Source organism: Lissotriton helveticus, chromosome 6 (assembly GCF_964261635.1).
Source record: "Lissotriton helveticus chromosome 6, aLisHel1.1, whole genome shotgun sequence".
NCBI classification, from domain to species: Eukaryota; Metazoa; Chordata; class Amphibia; order Caudata; family Salamandridae; genus Lissotriton; species Lissotriton helveticus.
This window is the reverse complement of record NC_136067.1, coordinates 1081756428-1081775721: the sequence shown is the minus strand read 5'-3', so window position 1 is coordinate 1081775721 and position 19294 is coordinate 1081756428. Positions and strand designations below refer to the sequence as shown.

The 19294-nt window shown below is 43.5% G+C and overlaps 1 protein-coding gene across 2 annotated transcripts in view; it reads left to right on the top strand.

The window, feature by feature from the left end:
• The window catches only part of PHF10 (PHD finger protein 10), an 821853-nt gene that overhangs the window by 525041 nt on the left and 277518 nt on the right, over positions 1-19294 (top strand). For both annotated transcript variants that reach the window (XM_078648727.1, XM_078648728.1), the window contains one exon: positions 4863-5018. In XM_078648727.1, coding sequence (XP_078504853.1) covers positions 4863-5018 — 156 coding nt within the window. The remainder of the gene's footprint in view (positions 1-4862; positions 5019-19294) is intronic.

Here is a 19294-nt window from a genome sequence, read left to right as displayed (position 1 = left end):
TACTTTAAAAGAATCAATGCAACCCTATGAAAGGAAAGAAAAATTGACTTTCATTTAGAGACTGTTAAGAGATGAAAGCTTTGCTCCCAATTTCGGAGAGCTCTCTTGTTGCACAGTTTAAGTACAAAAAGGCGCCAGAAATGTAACACCTATTTTAACATCTACTGATAATTGAAGTGCAGACAGTACTTGACCCTTTCCGGGTGTGTATGGTTCCTTGTCAGATCTTGGTCCTGCCCGTCCCACCCAAAGGCAGGGTCATGCCAGTTCGCAGGAGACCGGCTGGGTGCCAAGCTCTGACAACCACCCAGTACAATAGTATTTGCCAGATCCTTGATCCGGATACACAGCCTGCTTGAGCTATATAAAAAACGCAGAGGGCGTTTCAAGCAAACGAAAATACGAACAGTTAACAGGAAAACATCTTCAGTACTATGCAGCAGTCAAATTCCTAGACGAAGTGCAGAAAGCCCAGTTGTATGCAGCCTGACAATTAATTGAAAACCGGGTCCCTCCAGTCCGTCCTTTTGCTCCTTCACATCTTTAGCGACAAGGCCACTATGCTTGCCACACTCTACAGACATGCGCTTGGGCATTTATTGTACAAAAGAATACACTCCTCACAAATGGGGATTCGGACTGACCGAAAGGCCTATCCAGTCAGCCAATTTAATCCAGTCTGTCGATGCCATACAAACGAGCGATTTGTACATTTGCCACAGAGGCATTCAAAAAGTGTACCATGATTGGTACGTTAAAGTCACTCTCATAGTACATGCGACTGAAAAAACAAAATGGGAGGATTACCTATGGTCAAATAAAGTTTCAGCAGCCTAACTAATGTGCTCTTCAGAACCTCCTGAAAGCCGTTAAACTAAAGTCAATACTGAAAGTGAATGGAAAGGTATTCAAAAGTTTGCCACCTTTAAAACTAGAGTCGACGAGAACCCAACAACCAGGGGGTATAAACATGGACAACACTTGACACCGACTTGAATTCTCTAAACGACGTTTTTTTTAATCATATGTCAGTAAAAAGCACATACCTTTGATTACTCAAAACAGCACAGTCGGCCTGATAACACAGATCATATCTGGACAAAATGGAACATGGCATGGGGTGCGCAGAAGGAAGCACAGAGAGAAGCGGGGAGTGGGAAGAATGGGGGTTAAAACTAAGTAAGAAGCGAGGATGTTAGATGAGGCAAGAGTAGGTAGAATAAGAAAGCTACACATTAAGGTAAATAAATGTGGGCTATACATGTAGGTCACGGAAAAAGTAAAGGAAAATAGGGTGATGAGAAGAGTGAATTGGTGGGAGACGAGGCAGGAAGAGACCCAGTGGGACGAGGATCAATAAAATGAGCAACACCGAAGAGAGCATGGAGTGGGGAAGCCCACCAGAAGGTAGTAGTAATGACCATATATATAAAACGGGAAAACTGCGATCCAGTCTGAGTTCAGAGATGGCAGGGGGAGAGGATAGACACCTAGCAAGATCGGAGGAAGTGGGAGGGGAAAGGGAGGTGCCGTGCAGAGAGAGGAAGAGGAGGTGCAAGAAGAGGCAACGATAGGCAGAGGTAGGCAATAAATGAAAAAAAACACTCACTGAAAGTCTGCTTTCGATTCTGCGACTGTCCGCAAACCCAAAACAACGACCTCCTCCTCCCCCGAGGGCACGTCACCACGCACGAGTACAAAAACAAGACGTGCGCGCAAAACGAAACCTATGGTGGGGCGGGACTTCCGTTTTGTGAAGCCCGCGCCCACGGAGTGCCTGGAGGAGCAGTGGTGACGCGGGGCATGGGAGAGCCCCGCGGTCGGTCGGTCGGAGGCTGCAACAGAACGTAGTGCCGGTGAGCGGGGAAGGGGGGGATGCCTGTATGTGTGCGTGTATGTGTGCGTGTGTGTGTGTCTGTGTGTGCAACGGCGGGGGGGGGGGATGTCTCTCCGTGCGTGTATGTGTGCGTGTTTGCGCATGCGTGCAGGGGGAGGTGTGCCTGGGTATGCTTGCGCTTCCCAGGAGACAGCCACGGCGAGCGCGTTCGCGCGCGCGTGGCCTGCGCCGATCGCCTTTTGCGAAATGCGCGCGGCAGGTGCTGTCTCCTGGGGAGCAGAGTCAGCAACAATAGATCTCCTGGCGGACACAGCGCTGACGCGCTGTTAAACGCCAGGAGACCTAAAAAGGATCATATAGTCTCTGCGGAGTTCACCTTCGTCAAATATGTTCCCTCTGCCCTTCTCCACCGAGTTCATCCTAGGACCGAGAGCGAGGAGGAGGCGAAAGTGAGAATACGGGGTGGGGGCAAAGAAACATAGAAAATGAAACAGAAGGGAGAGAAAGTGAGGGGGAGCAAAGAAGAAAGAAAAAAGATGGAGAAAAAAGGTGCGAGAGAACATGAGGGAGCAGAAGCGGGAAGAAGGAAATTCTGGTGACAGGAGGGTAGAGAGCGAGGTTCAGAACCGAGGGCGGAGATAGAGGGAGGGGGGAGGCACAGAAAGGATGCGTGTGGGGGAGAAGGACTTATAGAGGAGCCGTGGCAGAGGAGGGGTCTGAAATTATGGATGTGGGAGAGAAAGCAGGAAACCAAGTACTGTCCTGAGAAGCGCTGGCTGAAAATACAAAGCCAGCGAGTGGTGCGCACGTGAAAAGGATGGGGGGGGAGTAGGAGGTGAGCCCGGGAGTGGTACGTGCGTGCGCAGTCTGCTCATTTTCAAGCACTGCACACATGCTTGTGGCGTGCCCCTTCACGCTCCCGCAAGGTGGATGCCGCCACAAGCACAAGTGTGGGCTTGAAAATGAGCAGGGAGACGGCTAAAGGCCCTCCTATGCAGCGTATGCGCACTGCGTAGGAGAGGCCTAAAAACCTACCCCTGCGTGAACCCCTGCCCTTACCCTGCCCTATATCACTACCCCTGTGCAACCTGACCCTCAGCTCTTTCCCTACGCTCTCCCTCTGCCCCCAGCCCTTCTTTAACTCGTACCCCTAAAATAGTAGCCCCTATGCCCTATCCACCTTACCTCTCTCCTCATGCAGGCAGTTCATCTGAGGGGCGGTGCACGTCTTTGTGAGGAAGCGGAAGAGTCTTTCCGTTTCCTCTAACAATGTGGATTGCCTACCAATGCGGCTGTTTCCATGCATATGCCCCTATTACTACATATATGCCTTACCATACATACCTTTACATCTCAATTCGTTGGAAAGGCATCAGTGGTCAAAGCATATGTGTAGTAAAAAAATGTTCAGTGAAAGCTAAGCGTTGCAATGGCATGCGTAGAAACAGCTGCATTGTAATGTCATCAGCGTGTAATTTAATATTAGTCATCACTTTCAATGGTGGTACTATATTCCAATTAGTTTAGACAGCTATAGCTAGTGGCTCTATAAAAAGGGTGTAAAGTATTGATGACAGAGGACAGCCCAGTCTTGTGCATCTGCTAACCTTGCAAGTACCAATATTACTGCAATTGATAATTATTTGCGCAGAAGCTTCTTTATATAAACAGGATATTATTTTAATAAATTTAGAGGGGAACCCAAACACGCAGAGGATAGTAAAAAGGCTTTCCCAGCACACTAAATCTAAAGCCTTTCTGGTGTCTAATAAAATAACCTGCGCCAGAATTTTTTTTTTTTTTAAATAATCAAAGCCTTCAATCAGAAAATTTGTATTAAAAAATAGTTGTCTTCCCAGTACAAAGTGACACTGATCTGGATGTATAACCCAGCCTAAACTGCTGCTCATTCTGTTTGCTGAAAGTTTGGTTTTAATTTTATAATCAACATTAATAGACTTATAGTTCTATATCAATTTATATGTTCCTTACCCTTTTTTTTGTTCAAAAAGCTAACCACATCTGCTGTGTAAAATGAAGCTGGAATTACACCTCCTTCTAAAATAAGACTGATACCTTTGTCCACCTTGTTCATTTAAGAAATCTGGCCTTGTTCCCTGAAAGAACATTTCGGGAAAAATCATACAACTATTACTACTTCAAGACTGGTTTCAATGTCTTGGGCTAGCCTTCCTGATTCCAGGTCAGTTTGATCTATCATACTGACCTTTACCATAACTGATACATCATCTGGAACTTGCTTTGATCAACATGTTTAGTGGACTTGCGTCAATCCTATCAAATAGGAATAACAAAACTAGCCCTTACTGTTTCAAGACCAGGTGCCATGTCTTTGAGTAGCCTTCTTGATTCCTGGATACTTGAGCCCATGCTAAGGACACTTGACATTGTGGAGATATCACCTTCAGCTTGCTGTTATCAGCTTTAGAAGCGAATATTCAAGCCCTATTGACTTGGGAAAATCTGACTACTCCCTACTAGTTCAAAGCTGGGCACAATGTCTCTTGTGTGTTAATGGAAATTAAATATCTGATAATTGTATCCTAGATATGCAGATCCATGTTTATTTGCTACTAACTTACTTTTCTGCTGGCTTGACAATAATTTCAAGAGGCTAGAACCTCGAAACGTTCGGCCATGATGCCTAGGTTCCAGTTATTGTTGTGACTCAGTATATAAAGAATCTTAGCTCTTTAGCTCCTTAAGAAATCTGTCAACAGGACAGTTTCATACAGACTGCAGTTATTCGTATTTTGTAACACTAACCACGGACTTCATATTCTACAACCGTGATGTTTACTCCAATAGACTTAACAGATGCCCATTTCATGTTTGTTTTAGTGGCTGTGTCCTTCTCCGTTGATTTTTGAAGTTGTACCTTTGACTGGTTTCACAGCATTCATTTTGTAATCTGCATCTAGAATTGAAGGTATTGCTGTCTTCTGTGCATTTCGTTTGTACAAGTCTGTAAAAAAAAAACAGTATACAACATCTGTCATTGCAGGAAAACTCCTCTGTCCATGCGTCTGAAGGTGAAAACGTGACTGATAACCAGGAGGACTCTTTCCAGGGAAAACTGAAAGCAAAGGACAAGCCTTCAACTCCAAGAAAAGAGGGGTCCAAACGTTCTGTTGTGTCAAAATCTGTTCCTGGGTACAAGGTAGAAGATCAAAGCCCCTGACTCCACTTCTTTACTGACCAGACTGTCATCCCCTCCTGCTGAATAGTTTTTTATTTTTGTTTTGTTTTTATTATATGATACATTTTATTTTCTGTGCTTTCTTCTTTGTTTCTGTCTTGAATGTTTGCTCAATTCTGTCTTTTATTTTCACTTGGGACTTTTCCATTACCATTTCTGTGAAGTCTGTTCTGTGCCATCAGCTACATATTTCTTTAACCTAAAAAATAGGGATGTAAAACTGAAACTACAGACGTGTTTAGTTCGCATGGGCAGTTCAGTTCAAATTCTATTTGTTAAACACAAACCACGGTGAAGCAATATATTGTAAGATATACCCTAAGCATTAGTTTATATAGTTGACTAGTTGAAAAGATCAAGCAGCTGTACAGGAGTGGGTTTTTAGAAAACCTTCTCCTTAGGGTGACTGTTTCTCGTTTCAATAGCAGATATAGCTTTGCCTCCTGCCTCCCCCCAAAAAAAATTGTTTAAAAAGTTAGACCACAGTGTGTTTGAGAAGGCATTCAAAGTTATTTTATTAAATAAAAACTATTTTGCTAAATGGTTTGAAGGATGTAAGTTTTCAAATAAGTGTAGTATTATGTTCCAGGATAAGATTGCAGGGTCCTTAGACATTTTTCACCATCCTGCATGTTAGTGGAGTGAGGTCAGGATATGTATCTGCTAGCAATGTAGACCTAAAACGATACTTGAGCTCTTACTTTCCATATTGGTGTAAGATAACAAGCACAGACAGGCTGGGCTCGATTTACAAAGCCGCTCAACCGCCCTGAACCTACTTCTGCTTAATATTTCTAACTTCAGGTCCTTTGCCTTTTGAATTTCCCCAGGTGTCAGAATGAACCCAGAAACATTTTAACAATGTGTCGATTGGTGGAGCCATAGGACTACATTGTATCTTTGTCCTGTCTCTACAAGTGGCGGAAGAGAGCTGTATATAAATGTTCACATCAGTTCTTTTTTTCTGCATTCTTCTGTGCAGATCCAGAGCTCTGCTTCAAATTTATGTCTGTTCTTCGACTTCCAAAACAGTTTTTCTGTGAAAATATGCTAGACTTGTCTTATTCTCCCCTTCTTCTGATAGCAACAGGCTTTAAGGAATGCCTCACCTACAGGAAGCAGGTGTTGGTTGTAGACCTGCCTGATGCCTGCCTTTGGTGTTCCGGCTCCAACTGTAATTCAGAGTCTTGCAACAAGGGCTGCTTGATGCATCTGAAAGCCACCAGTGGGCTGGAGGTGAAGTAGTATGTCTCAAAGCACAGAAAAAGGAGGCTTGCTGCACTCCAGATCATGGGCCTATTTATACTTCAATTCCTGGTCCTGTTCTTCATCCTCCGGTAAGTCCAAGACAATGTATAAGGCCAAATCTTCATGCAAGAAGACCAGACAGGAGTCCTCTCTCCATTACTCCAGGGAGAGATTGAGCAGTCTAAACTCAAAAGGATTGATTGCACTGCAGTTATACAGCTGTGACCCCATTACACAATTTCCACTGATGCGCTCCACATTTCTCATGCCATCTTCGACTCTATTGTAAGTACAGGCCCTCAAGGAGGCAAAGCTGCAGCTCTTTTGGATGATCGATAGTCTTCCTGGATCGTGGATCCACCAGTATCACCAGTCTGACTCTACCAATGGGGGCTTCCTTGGTGCTGACTGAACCCATTACACCGCTCTCTTGTCTCCTGCTGGTGCTATGCTGTACCACCACTTCTCTACTGAAGGCCATGCTAGACCAGCTATACCAATGACAGATCCAGAAGTGCCTTTCTGTATCCAACTCCTATGTTCGTCTCTAATCCAGGGAAGGGTTCTGCTAAACTTCAACCACTCTATCATTATGAGATCACCAAGGTGCAGTCCATGGTGTGGGGCGAATTCTGCAATAGTGCCTTTACCTCAATGACTGTTCTTTCAGCAGCTTGAGGCCCTGGTTACTTCAGACCCTAATACGAAATAGGACCTTCAACATTATTAGACGATAAAGGGGAGGCAAATGATTTGTTACCCTCTCACTGATGCTGACATATATTTAGACTTTCAAAATGCTAATGCCCTTTATATCTTACTAGAGATGGAACTGGGCTCCCCCTTCGTGCCCCACCTCCTTTGTGGCAGTGCTCCATGGCACCACAGTGGTATCAGACCTGCATTTGTCAACTGTGGAAACTAAAGCTTGCCATTTAACTTCAGAGCCTTTGCCAACTTCCTATGAAGCATTGACTGAATCTTTGACAGCGGCATGGTTTAAACCATGTTGGGCATCACTAGTAGGTACCTCTCTAGTAGGTACCATAGCCCTGCTCAGCACTATCATTCACTTTAGTCACACAATTTCATGTTAGAAAACCTCATGGTTGAGGTTCCAGCCAGCAAAGTGAACTGAATGTCTTCTCTACTTCACCCAACAGAGAATTGAAGCACATTGATGAGCTTGGCAAGGGAGGTCATGCTTTGAATGCTGTCTCTTAGTTGGAGGAATACACTCATGACCTCTGGGATATGGTGAGTGAGATTTGCCTGCCCTACCTGAGGAGTTCCGAAATACTTCTTCGCTGATTGTACTTGACCACATTATGTGGCCAAGTACATTTTATGAGTTTGTATGAACACCTCAGACTGTTTGGGCCATGTTCTCTGCACTAGAGTAGTGATTCACCATCAGTCCTGAATACATGCCACAGGTTTCCTACTTGTGGATATGCTCCAGGCTGTTTGGAGAAAAAGAGGATTCAGTTTTGGAACAGTTCAAAGAAAGTTGTGCCACACCTCGAACTTGGGATTGCTGTCCGAGACCTATCCGTTCCATCAACAAAACAGGAAATTTAGGGGTTATTTCCGGGATTGGCTTACTGCCAAAGACAGCCATCTTAGCCTGTTCAGCCTCCCATTCAGCTGCCCTTTCAGCCACTCAGCCATTTGAAGGCTCCAGGAGGCATGGTGGTGGCAGAGGAAAGGGCCACCAACAGCACTGCCAGGCCTCATCGTCTCACCTCTCTCCTTCTTCTGTCAGACCTCTCCAGTCTCCCTTTGGAAGTCACCTCCAGCCAGTTTGGGCCCAGCTGACCGGCAAGTACCTCCAACCAGCCAGTGGGTCCTGCAAGTTGTTTGTCACTGTTACTCTCCTTTTAATAGCTTTTAAGGAGTATCCTCTGTATGAGCCATTCTTGACACTGTGATGTTAAAGGCCATTTAGCCACCAAAGCGAGTCCAAGGCATTCAGGGTATGGCCCCAGTGTTTATCAGTCTTTTGTTCCAGCTCAGATGGTTCAAAAGCTTCTTGGTCTCCTGTATTCTATTAGTGTCTCATGCCCATTGGCAAATGCAGGCTCTTCAAGGGAACGTTTGCGTTCAGTGGGTACAGCATGGGAGGTGCCTCCCAGACAACATCTGTGTGCGAGTGAGGCTGTCTAGAATCTTCAATGGTGAATGAGGCTTTCTGCAGACTTTTTTCCCTAACCCATACAAAGCTGGTGGTGATGGATAAGTAGGCTCTGGCCCAGAGAGGCACCTTGGAGTATGAGGTGATCAGTGGCCTTTTGTCCGTACCCTATTCTTTAAGTACCATCCTGCTGGTTCTCAAAGCCTTTCTGCCTTTAATCAAGGCTTGCGCAAGTTCTGATGGACAGCAACACAACCTTTTGAAACTACAACAAATTGGGCAAAGTGATGTGCCATGAGGCGCTGAAGCAGTAACACTGACAGGGATTTCCCTGACTGTCAACCTTCTGGCGGGCCTGTCAATGTTAGGGTGGGCGACACCAGCAGACTCCATATAGCTGACCACAAGTTGCGTGTACACTTGGACATGGTGCAAGGTAAAATTACTTAGTGGGGTGTGGCATGAGTAATCATTTCACTACTACTGAAAGCTCTCATTGTTGAGCTTTTGTGCACTAGAGTTTCCCTGGGCAACCCGTTCTGCCTTCCATGGGAGCGCGGCCTCCTTTAGACATTTCCAACTCTGCTTCCCTGGGGTCTGAAGGTCAGTTTACACAGTTCAACTTCGCTTATCCTTATAGCCCTAGACAAGTCTCAGAAGGTGTTGTACTCCGAGCCTGAGCATCTGCCTTCAGCCTCATTTACCTCTTAGGGGAGGACCTGCTCTCCCAAAAACAGTGCAGGGTTTTGCATCTGAATCACAATCATTTATACCTTTATGTGTGACAATTAAGTGCAATCGGATGCCTGGATTTATTCTTCCAGAGAAAGCGTTGAAATTCATCTTGGATGCTTGCCATCCATGAAGCCAATCTCTGCTGGATTCTGGGTAACGTTTGTGGTCTGCCGTGAGAACCTTTAGGTCAATCAGATGCAGGGTAGGATACGTTTTCCTATGGCCTTGCTGTGGGCACTCTCAAATGTTATTTGTTGGCCCTTCTGGCTTTCATACAGTTGTTTTAATAGCCCTCTCTGTTTAGGTTACCAGGTGTTATATTTTTTTAAAGGTCTTACATATATTATCTACTGTGCTTTTTTATGCTGTAATGGGGCCTTAGTTTGGTTCTTACCGCCCTAGAATATAGGCCATTTGTGACTATGCATTGCCGCTATTTGAAGCTGCTGACCCTCAAGCTTTCTTCCTTACTTTGATAACTTCTGCAAGCTGTGACAATGGACTGCAGTCCCTGTCACTGCAACAACAGCCTTAGGTGATCTCCCCTTTCCACTTGGGGCAGTCCATCATACTTTCCTCTTTCTACTCTCTGCCACATCCTTCTAGGGAGGAGATGAGGCTTCATTGGCTGGATCTCAAAAGAGCCCTTAGCTTTTTTATAGATTGAATTAAGAAGCCAGGTTGGATGATCAACTTTTCCCAGTGCTCCTCGACATTGGGAAGCGCAGTCCATAAACTGGCGTTGTTTCAGATGTGTCATTCTCTGCATAAAAATGTGCTATTGCTTGGCTCAGAAGAAGCCTACTGAGGCTGTTTGAGTTCTTTCTACCAGAGCCAATGCCTCCTCTCCTCTACAGTCTCCACTATGGCTTTGGCCAAATTGTTCTGATGCTGGACAGCTGCCTGATGTCTAGATCAACGTCTATCCACACCTTCACCAGGCATTACTGCCTTGACTTCAGGTGCACCGGGCGGGCTATTTTCTTGCTCGGTCCTGAAGTCCACTGCTCAAACACTCCACCTTTTGGTATGTACTACTTTGATATCTGTTCACAAGGTGAGGATTCTTCTGTTAGAAGTATCCATCAATAGTTACCCTTGGTAATGGTTTTGTGGTTGTAACTTTAACCACAGATACCTCATTACGCTCCGTCCTCCCCATTCTGTGGAGTAGACTTCCAGTTGTTAATAATGTTCCATGTTAGATTCTGCACACAGTCATGATTTTAATCTGTCATGGACGCTCTGGGTAATTTGAATGCAATGCTTTCATATAAACTGACGGTGTGCAAGGGTGGCTTCTGAATGCGGCTCCGCTATGTCCTTTCTGAATATGAGACAAAGCTGCTGTGGAGTCTAATGGCACCACCTATTGGGGTGCGGGAGCAATGGCTAAAAAGTATCTAGTTAGCACCGGGGGAGGATTCAAAAAGTGAGGGATGTGCGGTTACCTAGAGTATCCACCAGAAAGAGCCTTACCGGAGATAGGAAATGTATATGTTTACATACAACATGGCTGTATGCGCATCTTTCAGGTATCCTTAAACGATACGTGGCAAACGGATGCCTGACAAGGGTTATGGTTTTACTGCTACGTATTGGTACGCCACAGCTGTGTCCACATATGCAGCAGTAAACCTCTTGCAAGGCTTGGGTGTGGGTGAAAGCGTGGTTTGCCTTCAGAACTTGTGAACCCCACCAAACATGTGAGTTTGCTGGCATTCGAAAACTTCTCTGTGGCCATTCTCACCATGGAAATGGTTGGAGATTTACTCCTTAGAGAGCTGGAGTAGCTTCTCTTGCAGGTGGTAAGTAGAACAGAATACCTCCAAACTTTGTGAGGATGTTGGGTATGAGGTTTCAACATGGACAAAAAATTCCCCCCAGGAAAGAAAAAAATGTGCATTCGCACATCAAAGTGCCTTTTCCAAATGCAGAGTTTTACTGTGCACATATTTCCACTTTGGAGAAATAGCATATGTCACATGACCGTCATAGTAATGCCCTTTGAAAGCTGGAACAAGGGCAGATTTCCAGACATACTGGTGGGAATGTAGGTTACTTTCCGAAGCTGTAGTTTTCCGAGTATGATTTTGTGAATTAAGCCCACAGTTTTATTTTGCTATTTTTCATATCCTCGTGTAATAATCTAGTAGCCAGAAGTAGACCTGCAGTTAGTTTTTTTTTTTTTTTTTTTAAGGACAGCAATGGTAAGGCATCAAACATACTATTTTCCTATTGGGGTGTGTTGTATTTATTCTTTTAAAATAAACATCCCTTTACTAATATTTTTGATCGAACTTTCAAACCGGTAATCATGATAATGTAAACATGCTAATACCATCACAATAATAATAATAGGATCATAGCAATACAGAACATGCTATTATCACAGTATGTATTTTTTTTTAAATCACTTTAATCTAAAACAATTCTCCTTCAGTAAAAATGTTCTACCGAATTGTTCAGGCGCACTAATAGTAGAATTATTTCCTATAAGGTCACACCTCCAGGACAGTAGCAATGAATAGAAAGCAGTGTGTAACAAAGCCTGCACACGTTTATTTTGGGGTGTTTTCTGCCTGTTACCTTGCTACCACTTTGAAGCTCTATGCGCACTGCGTGTAGCACAATGGCAAAGGAGAATTACACAAGAGGAGTAAGGTGTTTAACCCCCTTCCACAATTAACATGGGGACTTTGCCCTGATAGGCTGTCTTTTGGAATAATTGACGGGACGAAAAGCTTCTGGAAGAGTGTGAAAAGACTCTGGTGAGTTTGTTTTAGAGTATGAAGGCTCCTTAAACTGGACAATTTTTGGCTTTTTCATGAAGACTTACAGGTTAAGCAGTGCTCTGACGCAGGTTAGGAAGGGTGGTGCAAACCACTGCCTTGACTTTTGAGGGATTTTGGAACCAGTATAATTGGAAAAATTTAGCATCTGCTCCTCTAGAACGATTCTCACCTTTTCCCTTTTTTTGGCATCATTGCTTAATAGGAACTCTTCCCATTCTGTGTCCCAGTGATTTATTTATTTCCTACATTGTTCTCTCAACTTGGCAGGTTGGGCAATCTTGTCTTATCCAGCTTTTCTGATAGTGTTTCTGTTTTTTAGTTAAATAATGTTGTTTGAAATTTCTACGCAAGTCAGGCAATAAACTATATAAGGTATATATTTTATTACCAGCAGCTGCCATCAAACTTAACCGACACCAAGCAGTAAATCAACAGTATATCCAGCAGTGCTTAGTGGACAGCAGATCAGGGCACACATCATTATAAAGCAAATTGAAAGTGGTCCCACCAAGGACCCTAGCAGACAGGTGTGAGCATGGTATATGTACTGTCATTATTAATGAGCATCTCTCCGTCTACCAGCCAGCCCCCATATGGGGAACTTCACAGATTGTTAGTGTTTTGCATTAACTGGTAGAGTGTAGGAATCCTGTATTACTTAGAGCCTTAGTCCCTAGCACAAAGCCAAGAAGGTTTTCCACCAAGCCGAGGAGCACCACTTTGGGTGAGAGCTCAATGCACAAACCCTGCACATCTGATAGGATGCGATTGACCAGAACCAAAAAACTTTGCATCACCTTACATGCCTGCATTGCATGATATATATATATATATATATATATATATATATATATATATATATATATGTGTGTGTGTGTATATATATATATATATATATATATGTGTGTATATATATATATATATGTATTCAACACAGACACAGGAAACCCATTCGAAGAATAGCCACAAAAGGTTGAATTAGGCACTCGGTTTAATGGAAGTTATGCTGGCAGCTTAACACAACTGAAAATTAACTTCTTGCAAAGTCCTACGCCAGACGCGTTTCGAGAGCCTCCTGCTCTCTTCCTCAGTGGCGTATGTTGCATTGAATACCAGCGCCAGTGCTGATGCACAATTGATATTCATCACCTGTCCGAGAAGGGCGTGGCCGACACCACCGCCTTCTGGGTATTGTAGTCACTTTCAAAGTCCCCAGTGGGCGCGCTTTATGTATTCAAAATTAAAACATGATTAAATGCCCAAGTGGGATGAAGTCATCCACAGTCAGTAAGCTGCCCTGCTTTGTTTTCTCCCATGTGCACGAGCGAGTGTCTCCCTGCAAAGGCACCAGCTCAAACCTTTTCCTTCGCCGAGAATGACGCCAAACAGGAGCCTGCTCAGGACCCGCTCACAAGCGGTGGGCTGTCTTCGCGACCGGGAAAGGCCGCCTTTAATTCAACACAGACACAGGAAACCCATTCGAAGAATAGCCACAAAAGGTTGAATTAGGCACTCGGTTTAATGGAAGTTATGCTGGCAGCTTAACACAACTGAAAATTAACTTCTTGCAAAGTCCTACGCCAGACGCGTTTCGAGAGCCTCCTGCTCTCTTCCTCAGTGGCGTATGTTGCATTGAATACCAGCGCCAGTGCTGATGCACAATTGATATTCATCACCTGTCCGAGAAGGGCGTGGCCGACACCACCGCCTTCTGGGTATTGTAGTCACTTTCAAAGTCTATATATATTCCAGCTCCAGGTGCCCCTCAGGCAGGAACGCACACAACACAAAGATCGGAGATTAATCCTTTATTGGTTGAAACTGCCCCGTGTGAGCAGAAAGCTTCATGCAGCCAAAGTCGCCGATTCGGCCTGACGCGTTTCAAAGCTGTGCTGCTTCTTTTTCAAAGGCTCGACGAACAGTTTTCTCAAAGCTCAGATGCTTTTCTATAAAAAGTTTGACATCACGTTCTGTTTCTTGACACACCCCTTTGGAATCTGGACAATGCCACGCCTTCCTACCCCAAGGATCTCTGGGTCCTGTAGTGTGCCAAAATATAACCCTGAATGGGTGCACTGTGTCTGTTGCATGTCGCACATTTACAGTCCGTAGATGGACCTCCGCTCACAGGGACAGTAACAGTCCATAATCCGTGTTCCACGAAAGAAGCTAGGTAGGATACCAGGCCCCGTGGTACCCTGCCGTCGCAGGTCGGTGCGCTCCTCGCGGCAAGGGCTGCCGCGTAAAATGCTCCAGCTCCAGGTGCCCCTCAGGCAGGAACGCGCACAACGCAAAGATTGGAGATTAATCCTTTATTGGTTGAAACTGCCCCGTGTGAGCGGAGGTCCATCTACGGACTGTAAATGACCCAGAGATCCTTGGGGTAGGAAGGCGTGGCATTGTCCAGATTCCAAAGGGGTGTGTCAAGAAACAGCACGTGATGTCAAACTTTTTATAGAAAAGCATCTGAGCATCTGAGCTTATATATATACAGTAGGTGTATATATAGTTAGGATTGTTTTCCATAGGGAAATCGCAACATTGTATTGGGAATAACTTTGGCGCCGGTTGAGGAATCTTCCTGAAATTTTCCTTAACTTTTCCTCGCGGCGCTCCGCTCCTTCCCTGAAAGTTTGGGGGGGATTCGTCAAGCGGGGGCCGAGATAAAAGGGGGGTCCCAAAACGTGTTTTCCCCATGTTAATTTCCATAGGGCGGTTGGACTCACTTTTAGCCCGAACGGCTGGCAAAATTGTAGGGACTGGTAGCCCGATGTGCCTTTGCTATGTCTCAAGATATGTGCTCCAGTGGTTTTTACGAAAATTAACTTTGAAAAAATATATATTGGGCTATATATATGTTAGAGCCCAAATGTAGCCCAATGTAGCCCAAAGATGGCCACCAGAGACAAAAAAAATAAATGTAGCCCAAATATCAGCCAGATGTAGCCCAACTATAGCCCAATGGCAGAATGTCCCAGAGTGTTCTAAAGAACAACTAGAGCGCTAACAGTCTTACTTATGACAAAAGTATGGCACACCTGAAGTCATCTTGATTGGAATAAAGTGTTAACACTTAAAACATTTAATTTGCAAAGGAACAAAATGAGGGGGTTCATTTTGCCATAGAAATTATGATTAGTGCTGAAGAAAGAAAAATTAGGGCACATTTTGAGTGACTTCTCAAATCCTCTTATATTTCATTAAAAAAATTCTGATATGCAGTCTCCCAAGATGGCCACCAGAGACAAAAGAGCCCAAATGTAGCCCAAATATCAGCCAGATGTAGCTCAACTATAGCCCAATGACCGAATGTCCCAGAGTGTTCTAAAGAACAACTAGAACGCTAACAGTCTTACTTATGACAAAAGTATGGCACACCTGAAGTCATCTTGATTGGAATAAAGTGGTAACACTTAATATATTTAATTTGAAAAGGAACAAAATGAGGGGTTTCATTTTGCCATAGAAATTTTATTACCTACTGGCGATAGCCAGTAGGTATATATAGTTAGGATTGTTTTCCATAGGGAAATCGCAACATTCTATTGGGAATAACTTTGGCGCCGGTTGAGGAATCTTCCTGAAATTTTCCTTAACTTTGCCTCGCGCCGCTCCGCTCCTTCCCTGAAAGTTTGGGGGGATTCGTCAAGCGGGGGCCGAGATAAAAGGGGGGTCCCAAAACGTGTTTTCCCCATGTTAATTTCCATAGGGCGGTTGGACTCACTTTTAGCCCGAACGGCTGAATGGTTTTCCACCAAACTTGGCAAAATTGTAGGGACTGGTAGCCCGATGTGCCTTTGCTATGTCTCAAGATATGTGCTCCAGTGGTTTTTACGAAAATTAACTTTGAAAAAATATATATTGGGCTATATTGGGCTATATATATGTTAGAGCCCAAATCTAGCCCAATGTAGCCCAAAGATGGCCACCAGAGACAAAAAAAACAAATGTAGCCCAAATATCAGTCAGATGTAGCCCAACTATAGCCCAATGACAGAATGTCCCAGAGTGTTCTAAAGAACAACTAGAGCGCTAACAGTCTTACTTATGACAAAAGTATGGCACACCTGAAGTCTTCTTGATTGGAATAAAGTGTTAACACTTAAAACATTTAATTTGCAAAGGAACAAAATGAGGGGGTTCATTTTGCCATAGAAATTATGATTAGTGCTGAAGAAAGAAAAATTAGGGCACATTTTGAGTGACTTCTCAAATCCTCTTATATTTCATTAAAAAAATTCTGATATGCAGTCTCTCAACATGGCCACCAGAGACAAAAGAGCCCAAATGTAGCCCAAATATCAGCCAGATGTAGCCCAACTATAGCCCAATGATAGAATGTCCCAGAGTGTTCAAAAGAACAACTAGAACGCTAACAGTCTTACTTATGACAAAAATATGGCACACCTGAAGTCATCTTGATTGGAATAAAGTGGTAACACTTAATACATTTAATTTGAAAAGGAACAAAATGAGGGGTTTCATTTTGCCATAGAAATTATATATATATATATATATATATATATATTCACTGAAAAAACCATAGGTTACACACCAATTATAGTTAGGAATTAGCATTTAAAAAACCTTTGAAATTCACTGAAAAAACCATAGGTTTCACACCAGTTATAGCTAGCTGGAAATTTTACTCGCATAAAACCATTGAAATTTCCACGTTATAGTTAGTTGGACTCACTATAACTTGCACGTCTGCAATGCACTGCTGATGACGTCACATATTACATCACTCATGCATATATTTAAATATTTAAACATTACTCGCTAATATATGTATTCACTAAGATACACTTAATAAGCCAGTTAACCAATCATTTTTTTTTTTTTAAAACACTGAAAAAACATAGGTTTCAGGCCTTATATAGTTAGGAATTAGCATTTAAAAAACCTTTGAAATTCACTGAAAAAACCATAGGTTGCAGGCCTTATATAGTTAGGAATTAGCATTTAAAAAACCTTTGAAATTCATTGAAAAAACCATAGGTTTCAGGCCTTATATAGTTAGGAATCAGCATTTAAAAAACCTTTGAAATTCACTGAAAAAACCATAGTTTTCAGGCCTTATATAGTTAGGAATTAGCATTTAAAAAAACCTTTGAAATTCACTGAAAAAACCATAGGTTTCAGGAGTTATATAGTTAGGAATTCGTTTTTAAAAAACCTTTCGAAATTCACTCAAAAAACTATAAGTTTTAGTGGTGTTATAGTTAGCTGGACATTTTACTCATACAAAACCAATGAAATTGCTCCTATATAGTTAGTTGTACTAACTATATTTCGCGCACCCGCAATCCACTGCTGCTGATGTCACATATTAGATCATTCATGACATGGTCAGTGACATCACTGATGACATCCCAAATGACATCACTGATGACATCACTGATGACATCATCCACGTGACAATCACATACACCTTTTCATACACTATTACAATTTTTTATCACTGTTTGTAAAATACAGAGTATCATATTTAAATCCATTGTCACAGCAATACAAGTATCTAAAAATCCACTCAGTGATTCATAGATGTATACACACATCTAATCACTGACCTATGGATTCACTCATACATGCTGTCAATGAACAATAGAACACTATCAAAAATACTTATACATCTATATCGACATTAAACAACAGCACGCATCCTATTCACATATGAAGTCATCCTACTCACTTATGCAAACAATGGATCATACTTACATATTTACTTAGCAAACACTTATACAAACACCACTTCTTCTATTCATTTAGATAGTAAGTCATACTTAGTGAATTATAAAATCATTATTACAAGTATACAGTTATCCATACAGTCACTCACACAATCATTGTGTCTTATGTATACTTATTTATATACAACAACTGACACATACACTGCCTTTTATTTTTCTAGTTTGTTGGACCTGTACCTATGAGAAATATATTTGCTCATCACCACACCCATAAAGAGATTCCCTCACCCAAACTGTTAGAACATGTAGTTTTAACTTCATATATCTACTGAATCAACTATTCACACATCTTTGGACAGTCACACACCCCCCACCGAACCACACACACTTTCACACTCCCATACAAATACTCAGTTAACTAATCAATAACTAATATCGACTTTCACATAGCTAGTAACCAACTGTAGAATCAGTTTACACAACAACTGACAAAGTGATACAGATATTCACACAGTTTAGTCACTATCCACTATATTTAGTGAGACATTATAAATTGGTCAAGTAAACAGTCAATTACACTGCTACTTAATCCTCCATCCAAATATTTATTTATATATATCCACTCATTCTTCAATGTAAATTGCTATATATATAATGCATATTTAAATAACGAAGCAAACCACATTCACTGGATGATGTCATCAGTGATGTCATCAGTGATGTCATTTGAGATGTCATCAGTGGCCGTTTGAAATCGGACCAGAGAAGCCCGGTGTGGCTTGCATCACCTCTATTTCCCAGCGGGACCCTGCCACCTGTCTCCCCCCGCCGCCGCAGCCCCTGACATCGTGCTGCGGCCGCCGAGCGGGGGAGACTACAATCCCCAGCCTGCCTTGCGGCAGGAAGCCGCGAGACCTAACTTCCGCGCCAGGAGGCGCTACTAAGTCCCTCAGCAGTCCCAGGGGAGCGGGCGGCCGTTTGAAATCGGACCAGAGAAGCCCGGTGTGGCTTGCATCACCTCTATTTCCCAGCGGGACCCTGCCACCTGTCTCCCCCCGCCGCCGCAGCCCCTGACATCGTGCTGCGGCCGCCGAGCGGGGGAGACTACAATCCCCAGCCTGCCTTGCGGCAGGAAGCCGCGAGACCTAACTTCCGCGCCAGGAGGCGCTACTAAGTCCCTCAGCAGTCCCGCGTCGCGGGAGCGCCGGGCTAAGCCCGGGCAAAGGGCGGGCCCTCTGAGGCCCTCAGAGGACCGATTAGGACGGGACGGGCCTCCCCCCTTGTATCTTCTGCTAAAGGAGGTCTAGTGTACACACATTATTTTGATTTTCTTCTGTAAAATTACTATCTCCACTCTGATCATGCCCTGCACGGGGGGAATAAGCTCAGCTGCGCAAATGCACCAAACGATTACCACAATCTCTCTGCCTATTGCTCATGTGATAGACATAAACTGTCCTTGTTACTCTCCATCTAGTACGTTATCTCCTCCATTAAACTCTCCTGGAGTGCATATTCTGTCCCTGTGGGATGAACTAAACAGTCTATGCAAAACAAAGTATGTCAGTTTGGATGCACCCTCTCTTGCCAAAGGTACCTGTACTATAAATACTAAAGGCAGTACACAGGAAT